Source organism: Xyrauchen texanus, chromosome 1 (genome assembly GCF_025860055.1).
Source record: "Xyrauchen texanus isolate HMW12.3.18 chromosome 1, RBS_HiC_50CHRs, whole genome shotgun sequence".
NCBI classification, from domain to species: Eukaryota; Metazoa; Chordata; class Actinopteri; order Cypriniformes; family Catostomidae; genus Xyrauchen; species Xyrauchen texanus.
In genome coordinates this window covers 779,654-795,485 of record NC_068276.1, presented here as the reverse complement: position 1 = coordinate 795,485, position 15,832 = coordinate 779,654, and the positions used below count along the sequence as shown (strand labels likewise).

Genomic DNA, 15,832 nt, shown 5'->3' with positions numbered 1-15,832 from the left:
TCTTTCCTATCTGCAGGAAAAGTTGGAGAGACGGCTGTCCCCCTCCACCTTGAAAGTGTATATAGCCGCTATACCGGCGCATCACGAAGCAGTGGAAGCACGATTTGATCATCAGGTTCCTGAGAGGCGCGAGGAGATTAAACCCCCCCCCAGGCCGCACCTCGTTCCCTCGTGGGACCTCTCCGTTATTCTTCGGGGAGCTCCCTTCGAGCCCCTTGAGTCAGCAGAGTTAAAGGCGCTCTCTCTGAAGACTGCCCTCCTGACGGCGCTCACCTCCATCAAGAGGGTAGGGGACCTGCAGGCATTCTCTGTCAGCGAACTGTGCCTAGAGTTCGGTCCGGCTTACTCTCACGTCATCCCGAGACCCCGACCAGGCTACGTGCCCAAGGTTCCCATGACCCCTTACAGGGATCAGGTGGTGAAACTGCAAGCGCTGCCCCAGGAGGAGTCAGACCCAGCCTTGGCGTTGCTGTGTCCAGTGCATGCTCTTCGCATCTAATTGGATTGCACGCAGAGCTTTGGAAGCTCCGAGCAGCTCTTTGTCTGCTTCGGTGGACAGCGGAAGGGAAGCGCTGTCTCCAAACAGAGGATCGCTCACTGGGTCATCGATGCCATCACTATAGCATACCATGCCCAGCACATGCCGCCCCCTGCTGGCCTACGAGCCCATTCTACCAGGGGTGTTGCGGCTTCTTGGGCGTTGTCCCACGGTGCCTCTCTAGCAGACATATGTAGAGCCGCGGGATGGGCAACACCTAACACCTTGTTGTCCAACCACTGGTTGTCCCCCTAGGTTACCCCATGTGATGTATATTCCAGGAGGTTCAAGGAGGCAAAGAGTCACGAGGAAGCCTTCAGGCAATTCCTTCCACGCCGCACTCAGGGGGAGGGACTGTAGGCCACCTAGTCCCGCCCTGGTCCTTCTAGAAGGGTGGCTCAAAAACAAAGCGTGGCGAGTCATGCTCCCCCTCATAGAGACTTGGTGCCGGCTCGTCGCCCTCAGCAGCCCCCAAAGAAAGACCTCAGGGCAGTCATTTCTAAAAAGAAAAAAACCCTGACGGTCTTGCGCCCAGCCTTGTGGGGGTAGCCCCCCTTGGGTTGGGGAGCATGAAGCATTAACCTGTGCCTTCCTGATACCCCCTCGAAACCCCTACATTCTCGCCACTTCTGGTGTTTCGGGAGTTAGAGGTTTCCAGCAAAATGTTAGGTGTTCTGTTGCTGCCTGCCTTAGTTAAGGACGTGGAATACTCAATATCCCCTCAACAGGAAGTGTCAAAATTGATACCCATCTCAGAGAACCTGGCAGCATGGAAGCTACTGCCAGGTGTTTCTATGTGGGTTCTAAGAACAGTAGAAAAAGGCTACAGAATTAAATTTGATCACCGTCCTCCGCGGTTCAATGCCGTGGTCTCCACTACCGTGAAACCGGAACAACCATGTCTACTGTGAAAGAACTGCAAAATCCCTTGGTCAAAGGGGCCATAGAACATGTTCCCCTTCCAGAGAAAGATAGCAGATTTTTCCTGGTTCCCAAGAAGGGTGGGGGGTTGCTTCCGATCTTAGATCTTCGAGGCTTGATTCGCTCAGTTAGAGCATTCAAGTTCAAGATGCTAACTATCAAGACGGTTGTGTCCCAAATCCAACATCACGATTGGTTGGTCACGATCGATCTCATGGATGCATACTTTCTTATAGAAATTCTACCACAACACAGGAAGTTCCTGAGGTTCACTTTCAGGTGTGAAGCCTTCCAATATCAGTTTCTTCCATTTGGCCTAGCCCTATCACCCCGCACATTCACATTCATGTGTGGATGCAGCACTGGCTCCTTTGTGACTCCGGGGCATCCGCATTCTGAATTACATAGACGACTGGCTGATACTAGCACAGTCTCAAGAACTGGCAGTTCAGCACAGAGATATTGTCTTAGCTCATCTGGTTTGATGAGCTAAGACAACGTCAGAAAGAGCGTTCTCTCTCCCACTCAGGGAATTACATATCTGGGCATTGTATGGAATTCAATCACGATGCCGGCACAATTGTCTCCCGCTCAAATCGTGTCCATTCAGAACACCCTGAGCAAAGTCAGGCTAGGCCAAGGTGGCACTGTTCATCAGTATCAACGAATACTAGGTCTCATGGCATCTGCGTCCTCTGTAATCCATTTTGGCCTTCTGCACATGAGACCATTTCAGTTGTGGCTGAAAGCCAGGGGATTACATCCAAGGGCCAGTCCCCTAAGGCTAAAAAGGTTTACATGCCGTGCGCTTCGTGTCCTTTTTATGTGGTTCAGAACCCGGTTCCATACTTTGGGTCTCACTCTTGGTGCGTTTGCCGTCGCAAGTTGCTAACAACAGACGCCTCCCTGATGTGCTGGGGAGCGGTCTTAAGTGGTTATCCAGCTCAAGGGGAATGAGAGGGTCATCAACTCAACTGCCTCGAGTTGATGGCTCTATTTCTGGCCCTGAAATACTTCCTCCAGCATTTGAGAGGCTGCCATGTCCTTGTGCGGGTGGACAACACAGCAGCAGTCTCTTACATAAATTATCAAGGGGGTCTACGTTCATGCCAGCTGAACACTGGCATGTCAGATTCTCCTTTGGGCCCAGGGCAAGCTCCTGTCAGTCAGGGCAGTTTATATCACTGGATGCCTGAATGTGGGAGCAGATTTACTGTCCAGACAGAAAATACTGATGGGGAAGTGAAACTCCACCCCGAGGTAGTGGAACAAATCTGGGTGAGATTTTACAGAGCAGAAGTGGACCTCTTCGCCTCTCAACAGACAGCATAATATCCCCTCTACTTCTCTCTGAGTCACCCAGCCCCCCCTGGGTCTGGATGCGATGGCACATACATGGCCCAGAATGCACCTGTATGTGTTTCCCCCAGTTTCTCTGCTCCCTGAGTCTTGGCCAGAGTTTGCCAGCAAGGGTCCTGCCTCTTACTGATAGCACTGCGCTGGCAGAACGGGGTATGGTTCTCAGAGATAATATCTCTCCATGACGGCTGGCCTTGGGCCATTCTGGACAGGAGGGATCTTCTGTCTCAGAAGCAGGGGACAATATTTGATCCCCAGCCTGATCTGTGGGACCTTCATGTTTGGTCCCTGAAGGGTACCAACTGAGGGACACTGGGCTTTCACCTGAAGTTATTGAGACATTCTAAGTGTTAGGTCTCGCTCTACTAGAAGAAGTTACGCCAATAAATGGTGTCTTTGAAAGATAGTGCAGTGCACGTAATGCAGATCCAGTTAAATGCCAGATTGCTTCAGTTCTGGAATTTCTGCAGGAAAAAATATCAGCAGGCACATGCCATGCCACTCTCAGGGTTTACATGGCTGCTCTATCAGCTTGCCACGCCTTGATTGATGGGGTGCCGTTGGAGAGACATCCTCTGCTCGCTCACTTCATTCGTGGAGCCATTCAACATCCGCTCACTCTCGAAGCCTTCTGCTCCCCGCATTTACAATGCCGGAGCAGGAAAAACTTCACAGACTTTGTCCAGTCCGTGCCCTTCAGACTTATATCCACCGCACTAGCCAGTGGCGTAAGTCAGGGCAACTATTCATTTGCCATGTGGTCCACAACAGGGGGGCGGCCGCCAGCAAGCAGACAATGTCACAATGGGTGAGGGACGCTATTGCACTGGCCTACGAGGCATGCAGTCAAGCTTCACCAGTAGGTATCAGGGCTCACTCTACAAGAGGGATCGCCTCCTCTAAAGCCTTGTCTAGAGGTGTCCCTCTGCAGCATGTTTGTGATGAGGCAGGTTGGATGTTCATGCCACTCTGGGCACTTATGTCCTTGAGTCAACATCACAAGCTCATGTCTGAGACCTCTCGTGCTACTGTGAGTACAACTACACAATGGATCCATTGACAAAATCCAGACAATAGATGTCTGGACCCCCGTAAGGGGTTCAGACATCCACAGTGTGGCGGCGTGGGTATTCTCGTTCCCAAAGCACTAAATCAGCGCAGCATCAAAGTGTAGCTTTTTGACAGGGAACATCTCGGGTTACTTAACTGTAACCCCTGTTTCCTGATAAAAGGAGAACGAGATGCTGCGCTTAATTGCCGCACTGGGATGCCCCAGGACTGCTCTTCAGACAAAATACCTGACGATGCACCTGTGACGCATCTATTTATAGCCCTGCTACAGGTGCATCCGATTATGTCACTAGCAGAGGCTATAAATTCTGGTCAATTTCATTGACGTGTTGCACACATATTCACAACTGGTCACACCTAAAGTTGTTCCCAAAGCACTAAATCAGCACAGCATCTCGTTCCGCTTTTATCAGGGAACCAGTTACAATTAAGTAACCCGAGACATTTTCTCTGTCACATTCCATCACAATATACAGATCTGAATATACATAGGTGGCACTCTAAAACATTTTAATCCTCACAGATGTGCTTGTGCATAGATATTCAGTCTAATATTCATTTCATGCCCCATCCCTCTATATTTCATTGAATATCTTGTCCTCTGGGTGGATTAGAAGCTCATTCTATGTATCATTAGAAAGTGCATATCCCCTTTGCGATTATATATATATATATATAACATTTCATTATTAATAGTTGAAAACATATATTTATAATGAATTGTTTAGCATGCTTTTCCTGCTGAGTGGCATATTTTGTTCTGGACTATTGGATTATTCAGCCAAGCAAGATCACAGACAACTGAACAATGGCTAATGTTTTAGAGAACTTCTTAAGGTAAAATAAGATAAAATGTATTTAGCAATTTGGGGCTTAAAGCAGCAGTTATCAGAGTATAAAAGAGACATTTGAATTTGATGTCTTACAGATATCATATTTCAGTTTGTGATTCTTTTGAAAATATTTCAAACTGTGATATTAGAGCAATCACATTCCTGAGAGTGAGAGCTTTCATTTGCTATATGAGTTGTCCATTTATGTGCTATGTGAAGGATTTTATATTCATATTAATATTTCTACCACTTTACCTCTAGGGGGCACTAATTTTCAATCCAAATGTTTTGAGGCCTTATTTTGTTATTTTAAGTAACAAATGCAGAAGTGATGGTTATCTCTGAAATGTTCAGATTTCAAACTCTGTGGACCCACCGGCAGGTCCACAGAGTTTAAGATGTTAAGTAAGTTCTTTGTTAAATACATATAATTAATATTGGACCATAATAATAGTAATAATAATAAGCCATCGTGAAATAATTGTATTGATACAAATGAGTAAATGAACTCCCTTACCCAGAATTTTCCAAATCATCTACAAGGTAGGACTCATGTTTTAAAAGGCTGTGGTAAAGTTTCTCTTTCAGTGTAGGTGTTGTCAGGAAAGACAGAAGATTTCTCATTTTCTTATGGGATGTTCCTGATTGTAAGACAATTGCGTATTTCTGATCACCAATCTGAGCTTTCAGGTCATCTGCAATGGGCTCCACCAGAGAAACTCTGTTGATCAAGTCAGTTCTGTGCTTCTCCACAAACTCAGCACCTGAGATGAAAAGACACTGTAAACAACATTAGGAAAAACCCACACAAAAGCAGCCTGATTATGGGACGTTTGACATTTATGCACTACATGCGGCTCATAAAAAAGAAATAACATCAAATATTATAGCACATAATTTGGATGTAATTATATTGCTCTCTTGAGTAAGGAACTTTGATAACAGCACACCACGCATGGTCAATTCATTGACCATGTACTCAGGTCTGTATCCGCATACTTGTGAAATGTATGTTTCTTAATGCAAGTATATTCATGACAAATGATAAAAAAGCACACTGAACAGCACTAATTTAAAAACATCCAGCTGAAATTTTGATAACGATAAAGGTTTATTTGGTGAGTATCTTTCCCTGTTGCTCTTGATTTTCATCAAATCCCAATTGCAACCCATAGCGGTGAAGCCGAGTAGCAGCAAGATTGTGCATCGGCACTCTACTGCTTTTCCTGCAAAGCCAAGATATGCAAGATTGAATTTCCTTATTTTTCAACTAAATTTAAACCGTAAAACTTTTAAAGGTGACTTTATACCCTGTCTAATAATAAATATATGTTTTGGATCTGATCTTAGGAAGGTGAATGTTTATTTTTGAAGTTTTGTGCAAAATATATTTCAATTGAAACATTCACAGCTTAAATAAACAACCATGTTGCACAAGTATTATTTCTTTATGTAGATATTTGTCATTAATATACTTCAATAGTTACTGGATTAAGTCAGTGAAAGTGGCTTAAACCACCAGAATTATTTCAACTTTGTCGAGTTCAGTCTATTGTGTGTGATTAGACTGCAATCCCGAATGTGTCTTTTCATGATCGGATAGATTCCCGATCACTCCAAAAAATAAAATACAAATAAAAAAGGATAAACACTCTAAATATTGCGTTACAAAGAGTACAGCTCTATTTAAACATTACATTAATAATAACAGTAGAATCTGTAACTCAAATATTTGAAAAGAAAGTAAAATCAAAACACGAAACACAATCTTACCAATATACAATCTTGAACTGGAACAGCTGGATACATCTACAAAAACAAGCAAAGCAGCATTTATTACAAATAAATAAATAAATAAAGTACTATGGGGCTTCACAATATGCAACCTGGTGAATAAAGTTGTGACATACTGTAACTATCAAAATGTTAATGGGAAATTGCATTGATTTAGTCTAATGATTGACAATAAAAGCAGATACTTGATCCATTGTCATAGTTTCAAAGTTTTGTACCTCATATCTGAGGCTAGCCAGGTTGCATACTGTAAAGATACTCAATGAATCACTTCTTAAATCACTCTATTACAATTGTATATACTGTATTCACTGTGCTCCTGTTATTTCGGAGAGCTGCACATGTCAGGGAATCAGAGAGAGTTGGTTTCACAGTAAGTGTGACACCATCAGCCAAAATCTTTTTTTTTCTAAATCTATTTTGAAGCTTGAAAGCTTTAGTTCACATTCACTGTAATTAAAAATAGCATGTAAAAGAAACAGTTTTCAGCTTTTTTTTTATTCCCTTTTTGTTCAAAAGAAGAAATTAATTCAGGTTTAGAATCATATGAAGGTGAGGAAATGATGACAAATTTGTATTGGCCAGATTTTTATATCTTTTACATTTTTTTAATATCCAGCTAAATTAGGGAAGTGATGCAATAACTCAAACCCAACACATACTCTGAAATATCATTTTTTATATTTATTATTTCGGGAGCTCTAAAAGTCTCAGATAAGTGCTTTAACATAATCAAAATCATCTTACCACCTCTGCCATATTCCGCTGTAATGCAGAAAAGGTACAAAATTATTACTAATCTTAAATTGAAAATTAAACATTAAATGGTCTTTATTCAGAAAAAATATATATAGTGTATTCAATTTATTAAAATGACTGTATGAAGTACCTTGAATGCAAAGTATTTTTACATCAAGTTTTTTTTATTTAAATAAAGGCTTTTTAATAGATCTGTCAATCAATTCAAATTTTTAATCAAATAACTTGATATGGATTAATGACCCAAATTAATCGCACATCAATATAGTCTTAAAAAAGTTCATCCAAATATCTATATAAACATGATGCAGAAAGACATCTTTGCCTGCTGAATCATGTCTTGATATTTTTTAGTACCTAACGTCATGAGCCCTACATTTTATTCAATTTACATACATGTTAGTAGGCATAATTCATTGCTATATTTAATTTAATTACTTCTTTATAATTTATCGCACAAAATGAACATGTTAAATTTACATCCCTACTTATAAACATTATATTTGTATTTATTTTCCAAAAATATGTAACAATCAAAGTTTAATTATCGTCTTACCTTTCCGTATGTTTGCTTTCCAAACCACTTTTTTATGTACAGAGTCAACGCAGAAAATGACAAAGTCTTCATTTGCATCTTTTAAAAATATCTCAAAGAAGCTTAGGTTGGTTTCCCTAAAGCTCATTGCCTACATTGGAAAAAAGAGTGTTGATCTGAATACCTGGATACCACTCTCTTATATAATAGAACTGTAAAATAAATATATACAAATACATGTAAATAAAATAGAAATAAAAAATACCGGAGGTGTAACATCTGTTTGAGATACGCAGTCTATTTTGAGTTCGTACCAATCATTCAATCGCAAATTGCCCTCAGATTCACCCAAAAGATATCGTGGCTTGTTCTCTGGATTAGGTTTAATGATTTGTTTACCACGTGAAGATGGTGAATTTTTCACTTTCTGTGGGGGAAAACAAAACATAGAATGAATTGGATACATCACAAGTATTCCAAGTAAAAACTATTGCAGTGTCACATACACAGGGCCGCATTAAGGTAACATGGGGCTTACTCTTCTGCTGGGCCGTGCCAGTTGTCTGAGTGGGGGGAGGCCGTGGTTGATGTTTTTACTCTGTTAAATGCACAACATGGACCGCAATCTCCGTGTTTACATTTGCTCCTCACGCTGCACACATTTATATGCGCCTGCTTTCACAAATGTTGATTGGGAACAATGCGTGACCAGTGGTGGACAGTAGCGAAGTAAATGTAATTCGTTACTGTACTTAAGTAGCTTTTTTGCGTATCTGTACTTTACTGAAGTATTTAAATTTGGGGAGACTTTTACTTTAACTCCACTACATTTCAAAGTCAAATATCTTACTTTTTACTCTACTACATTTTCAAAATCAGTCGTTCCTTTTTATTTCTGAGTTGATAAATACGTAACTGGTCAAACGAGCCACCAATCACAGTACAGCGCGCGCGCTTTGTTTTGAACTTGCCTTGGCGGCATCTACTAAGCGCGAACCTGGGGTGCGTTTCCCAAAAGCATCGTTAGCCAACTGTGGTCGCAAGTTCCATCGTTATCATCATAGTTCAACGAGTCGGTGTTTCCCGAAACCATCGTTCTAACGAACATTCGCAAACAGCATCGCAGAGTTGTGTGGTTGGAACGACAGCTCTCGACCTGTGGTTAGATGTAGAGTTTCTTGTTATTATAACATGTGGGCTTAATAAATTATTATCTTGAGCCAAATAAGCAAGATGACATTCAGTACAATCAGTATGTTTTATTTAGAAGACATACAAATGTCCTTTATGTCTTTTAGTTTGTCAATAGATTTAAAGCACCGTTTTTGAAGAGTGCGCATGTGTGAACGTGCTCTAGTGCGTAAGTACGAGCCTATGATTGAATCTGGAAATAAAGCAAATAACTGAGAAAAATATGAGATAGTCCTCAGATGACATGTCCGTAATTTATAGCATAACATCTAGCATTAATTCGATTGCAAACAGATTCATTAAAAGTAGTTTTTACTCCACCACATGTGTGACATCATTAACCAACGTGGCTGAACAACCAATTTGCGACAATACGGTTTCGGGAAACAGTCGTGACTAGCAAGATGATTTCTTCAACAGTGCATCGTACTACGGTAGTGGAGCAGCAAGTTACGTCGTTGTACGGGAAACGCACCCCAGAGCCGTTAAATATGAGAGTTGCGAACATAGACGGTTGTGACAGTGATCTCGCCGCCGCGCGGTCACGTGATTCGTGTAGCTCTCAATAGTTCCAAACAAATTGCGTTGCCAATGATTTTAAGCGGGGGGGAGAGAGCAGCAGCTATTATTGCAGCAATTATCGGTAAATATTGACGGTGAATATTTTAGTGTCAACATTGCTTATTATGTTGACACTAAAATGACTTGCATATAATAGCATTTTTTTTCTGGGGAGTAGCAGAAACACTGCATTAATATGTTTTTGTGTTTAATTTTGGAGGGAAATTGGCTGCTCCCATAACATAGAATATATATATATATATATATTATATATTCTATGTATGTGTGTGCACGCGTGTGTGTGTGTATATATATATATATATATATATATATATATATATATATATATATTTAATGGCGTTGTGCAGGTTTATGTGAATGTATCATAACATTAGGATGTTAATAATTATGACCATAGACACTCGAGAAAAATATATACAGTAAATACTGTAGATGTATTATACCTTATGGGATCAGTCCCTTCCCTCCAAAATTAAACACACAAAAAATGTATTCAATTCAAATATATATATATATATATATATATATATATATATATTAATGTCTGACTAATTAATGTCATTTTATTAATAGATTGGTGTGCCAAGAGTGACATTAGTCTTCATTAGACTGAGTTAAGCAAGAGTCTTGTGACAAATTATAATAGGACATTATGGCCATAAAAATCATAGTACTTGGATACTTAAGTACATTTGAAGGCAAATACTTTTGTACTTTTACTCAAGTGAATGTTTAAAGGCAGCACTTCTACTTTTACTTGAGTAATATTTTACCTTGAGTATCTTTACTTTAACTCAAGTACATGGTATGTGTACTTCGTCCACCACTGTGCGTGACTGATGCAGCGACTAATGTGACATCAGGTCTACCACGTGACTGCATATAATTGTTTTAAAAGCATTTTTTGAAAAATATTCCTTTTGTGTCGTGCTCTACTGACATATTTTACAGAGTCAAGATTACTGTTTGTTTTGACAGTGCCTCAACTGAGTGTTGATGACATGAAGTGATGGTCTGAGGTTAGTAATGTTGATATCATTTACTAATTTGAGTTGTAGTACCGCTAACAACTGTTCAATTTTTAAATAGAAAATAATATATATATAGATATATCAGGGTTTGAAATTACACAGTTTAATAAAAATTATTACTATTATTTATTTTATTCCTTGGTAGTAAGTGTTATTTCCTAATAGAGTATGCCTCAAAAGTATAGAAAATGGCTATTATTCAACACAAACTTTGCTTTTGTGACCAGGACAGTGATATTTTGAAATATACCTGTTTTCCAGAACATTCCAGATAGATGCAGTGCTGAGTAAACTTGGAGTAACTTCTAGAAATTTCTAGAAATTTCCAGTAATATAAATAGTAGTATAAATACAGCTGCCTTAAGCCCACCAGTTCAGTGTAGATCCAGCTGTCTAGTGGTACGTGCAGTCTGACACAGCTGGTTGCCTTTGCACGTAAAATACCTGCCCGCTCCTGTGTCAGCAGTACACATACATGGCTCAGCGCATGGCATGATTTCAATTGGACCCCTAGTATCGTTTCTTCGACACAAAGTCGAAGTGAGCGAAAGACGGGGAACGTCTAGGTTACGTATGTAATCTCCGTTCCCTTATGGAGGGAACGAGACATTGTGTCCTCCCGGCCACGTCGCTGAGCCGAGCCACTGCGGTGGCCGGACCATTTCCGGCTCCTCAGAAAAATCCTGAATGAACTCGACGTATTTCCCCACTTTTATACCTGTATGTCCGGGGGCGGGGTAGGCAAATACTGTCTACCAACTTCTCATTGGCCCTTTTTCATAGATCAGAGGCATATTCGGCGCTCAAGAGAGACCCCTAGTGTCGCTTGTTTGATACAACGTCTCTTTCCCTCCATCAGGGAATGGAGGTTACATACGTAGCCTAGAAGTTTTCTCATTGGAAATAGGTACATTTCAAAACATCACTGTCCTGGTCACAAAAGCAAAGTTTGTGTGGAATAATAGCCATTTTCTATACTTTTGAGGCATAAGTAATTAGGAAATGCACTTACAACCCAGGATAAAAAAAATTGTTTATAGTGTTATTATTATTATTATTATTATTTATTTACATGTGAGATGTAATTAATTCAGTGGTCATACAAAGTATGTAAGAGTTTTATTGGGTTTAAGTTTGAAGTCTTTAATATATCGCCTGAATCAACCTTGAGGGAAAGATAGCCTCTCTGTTTTGTGTTGAGTTAAATCATTGCAGGGATTGTTTGGAGTTTTGAAAATCATTTGACTAAGCCAATTGAGCTGAGCGCAATGGGTATCTAAAGAAGAAGAGCCTATTTGTTTTATAACAAACCTTGCTTATGCTTCATATTGAAAGATAAATAAATGTGCAGCTCTCAATTGGCATTTACGTAGTGGCAGGCATGGCACAAGGGGTGGGCTTACCGGGCTTAAGCCCCCATTGTTTCAGGAAAATCCAGATGACAAATTCAGAGGTGGAACCTCACAAGTTTTTTGTGAGGGTTAGGTTTAGGGGATAGGATCTATAGTTCATACAGTATATGAACCATATATACTTTATACCAGTATAAAACCATTATGTCTGTGGAGAGTCTTCATAAGGATAACTGCACCAACATGGTCATACATTTTTTGTTGATGAATATGATATAATATTTGGATGTTCTGTAGGCAGGTTCCTAATTATACAAGGAATAACAGCTTGGTGTCATGACGCTTGATTTAAAGGTTTTTAACAAATAGCCTATGTGTTTAATAAGTTTGATTACATATTCTAACAGCATTGAGAACTAGTATTAAGGAGGATTGTGGATGATTATCTATGGTGGTGGATTATCTATTTTCAGTAGATCTGAAAAGTTTTCAGTTCAACTCAATATATGCTCAGGCATCTGTTTTGTATTTTTAACAAGCAATATTGAAGGATTTACTTAATTTAAAAGATGTAACTTAACTTAGATGTAACGTATTTTAAAGTATATCCCATGTATAATGATGCATATATGGATGTCTCTTGGCTAAGCCCCAGATGTGCACTGACCACAGAACTGCCCAGCCTGATCACACAGTGAAATCGGAAAGAGTAGACCAACTTTTCTTTCAGAAAAATTGGTATACATTGACCGAAATTTTGAAACACTGACCCCAGTGTCCAAAGCGGTAAGTGTTGTAGGGTATAAGGGCACGTGTGAGCTCCATTTATGTCCAGGAGATTTTGCCAAAAGCTAGTAGTGAAGCAAGATGTTTTCAGCTTTACAGGATGTTCCACAATGAAGTGTGTGGCAGGGCGGAGGGCGGGGCCGGGTCGTGATCCTACACACCCGGTCCCGTATTAGGCTAATTATGCCTCCGTGAGGTTTAAAGGTCGACTGCAGAGGGCTGTGCGGGAGAGAGAGATCGTTAGCGGATATGTCCGTCATGTGTGTTTGTGTTGTCTTTTAAGTTTTCCATTAAACTATGATTTATATCGTCAAGCCGGTTCTCGCCTCCTCCTTTCCCATCCTTTAACTGTTTTACAAAGTGAAAAGCATAGATTTTTAGATTCTATCCCCCAACCCTAACCCAAACATTTCCATAACCATTATTGGAGTAAAAAAATAATGTTAGAGAGAAGAGTGAAACCTCCGAATAATGCTGTCATTGATTATTCAAACGTGGTTACTGCCTGGCTTTGAACCCAAATCTCCCGCGGAGCTGATGCCCTACCAATTGCGCCAGGTGGAAATGTAAACACAATTGAACCACTGCAAACACGTCTGACAAGAATGCAGCATGTCAGTGCGTCGGCATACAGTCAAAGATTCTAGGGTAATGAAACTATCGGAAACGTCATGCCGACTTCACGTGTGATGTTGCACTGCCCCTGCGCAGTGGCACTGAACACAATCTTTGTAAGAATTCTAGAATAATGTGTACTCTTCCCCTATCAGAAACCTTTACTTAGAAGAGATTAATTTGCAGTATGTCTATAATTACGGTTGTTTCTGTAATCTATGTTAGTTCAAGTTAAGATCCTCAACTTATTGTGCATTTCCGTCTTTTGCCTTTGGAAATGTGTTTTATATATTTAGCTTCAATGATAATTACAGGTGCTGTAAGCAGTTATTGTTTTGGAATATCACTCATAATGTCAATATTATCTGACAGATAACAAATTATAACAATTATTTCAGTTGAACTGTTGAGTATTTTTACATTTGTTCACAATATATTAAGTTGTTTGCTACCTGCACTAAGTCTTCAGTCTGTGGAATCAGGTACATGTGGAGGGTGAGATGTGCTGTATTTTCAGTTATGTGATAAATGAAAACCTCAGCATGGACTGGTGGATTTGCATCTTCTTCCACAACAACACCATTGCCTGAGAAGGTGGGCATGAGAAGCTTGGCATGAAAGGGGTAAACATTACAATCTTCCAGTATAATCTCCCCTGAATCCTTCTTATGCAGGACTCTTACGGCGGATGTGATGGAAGGTTCTGCCGCTGGAGAAAATGCAGTAAAAAAAATATAGATTTAGAAATCTGAGATGACACTAATCTGAAAATCAGGGTTAGTGTTTCAATTACCTGTTACAAATATTAAAGAAATGTTCTGGGTAAAATCAATGTAAGCTCTACCGACAGCCTTTGTGGCTTGATTTCAATTACCTCATAATATAATTTTCACTCATCTTTCAGTTTGTAGAAACCAACAAAACCATGTATAGTGTAATGTGTGTACAATGAAAGCCTATAGCAGGAGAGTGCACAGCACTGTGACTAAACCTTTGAAATGTAGCATAAAACACTTTTACACTGTGGTGTCACTGAATCATTTTACATCCAATCATTCAACTCATTAAGTAAACCAGGGCTACATTCTCTTGGTACACACACAAAGATACCATTTTGGGACCCCACCCAGATGTCATGCTTCTTTGGGAGTCTATGGGATCTTCATGAGCTCTATTAGCATTGGCTCTGCATCTGACTGTCTATTGAACATTGGGGTATCAATAAATTGTAATTTTGTCCCACCTAGAAGATGGCTTCTCTATTATGATTGTAGCCAAGTGGAGAAAATATATGTAATTTAAATCTAGTCATAAATTGGACATGTAACCGGAGTTTCGCGACACCTGCTTTCAGGTGTAAAATGGGCCAAACTATTGGTCCATGTCAGATTCCAATAAAATGGCTGAAGGTTTCTGCGTTGTTCTGTCTTTTCTGAGCACTGAAACAAAAACACTTATTAAGTTGTACTTTATCAATCGACTCAAAGTTGAACCTCTAATTAAGATTTAAGCTCTAATTGATATCTGATCATTCTTTTAATTTAATCTTTGTATGTTATTGATTACTCTGAATTATCCTAACTTTCATTATCCTTTCATTCGGGTCCTGATTGTCGCTCAGAGTCATATGTTAAAATGTAGTGTTTGTTATGGGTTATTTATAAGGTTGCGTATGGATTGCATGTGTGGAGTTTGACCACGTTTTGGTGCACATGCAAGGACTGTGTATGTAAATTTTGTATGAATCAGACCTCATTTAATTATTTATAGCCCAGAGTGTTTTCCAGTTTGGTGAATAAGTGTAATACGTGTTATACTGTATGTGAAAAAAATTGTTATACATGTCCATAAAGCCTGGTTAGAAATGCATAAAATCCTTGAGTGTTTAAACGTGTTAAATGCGTAAGATGCTTTAAGTGGTTTGAGTGAGTACTTAAAGGAATAGTTCACCCAAAAATACAAATTTGCTGATAATTTACTCACCCTCAGGCCGTCCAAGATGTATCTGAGTTTCTTTCTTCATCAAAACAGAATTTAAGATTTTTAGGAATTAATTTCAGGCCTCCTCCTTTAAACAATGCAAGTGAACATACTTTTTATACAAAATGCATATTTAGGATGCATCAAAATAATCCACACGACTCCAGTCAACAAATAAAGTTGTTCTGAACCCAAACGATTGATTATTTTTAGAATTAAAACAATACTTTTTAACTACAAATGTTCACTTCTGTACATCTCTGTGACGTGCGCTCATAAGAGGGATGACGTAAGCTCATTGGTGAGGTCACGCGTCACGTGGAGGAGGAGGCAGGAAGCGTTTGACTATTCCTTTAAGTGTATAATTGGCTGTGAATGATATAAGCATGTATTAAGTATGTGCTGAAGACTATGGTTAAGCTAATACCCTGTTTGTATTTTCTTTTGACATTAGCCTCAACTGTATTTCATTGCACCTTATTTCA

General features: G+C 39.8%; 2 protein-coding genes across 4 annotated transcripts in view; one reads left to right on the top strand and one right to left on the bottom strand.

The window, feature by feature from the left end:
• LOC127648178 (histone H3) overlaps positions 1-15,832 on the top strand; it is a 1,095,985-nt gene that overhangs the window by 472,270 nt on the left and 607,883 nt on the right. The gene's annotated exons all lie outside the window — the stretch shown is intronic.
• The window catches only part of LOC127647925 (NACHT, LRR and PYD domains-containing protein 1 homolog), a 249,836-nt gene that overhangs the window by 215,620 nt on the left and 18,384 nt on the right, over positions 1-15,832 (bottom strand). For all 3 annotated transcript variants that reach the window (XM_052132470.1, XM_052132456.1, XM_052132465.1), the window contains 6 exons: positions 13,820-14,076; positions 8,076-8,237; positions 7,832-7,961; positions 7,264-7,281; positions 6,496-6,531; positions 5,240-5,486 (listed from right to left, as the gene is read on the bottom strand). In XM_052132470.1, coding sequence (XP_051988430.1) covers positions 5,240-5,486; positions 6,496-6,531; positions 7,264-7,281; positions 7,832-7,961; positions 8,076-8,237; positions 13,820-14,076 — 850 coding nt within the window. The remainder of the gene's footprint in view (positions 1-5,239; positions 5,487-6,495; positions 6,532-7,263; positions 7,282-7,831; positions 7,962-8,075; positions 8,238-13,819; positions 14,077-15,832) is intronic.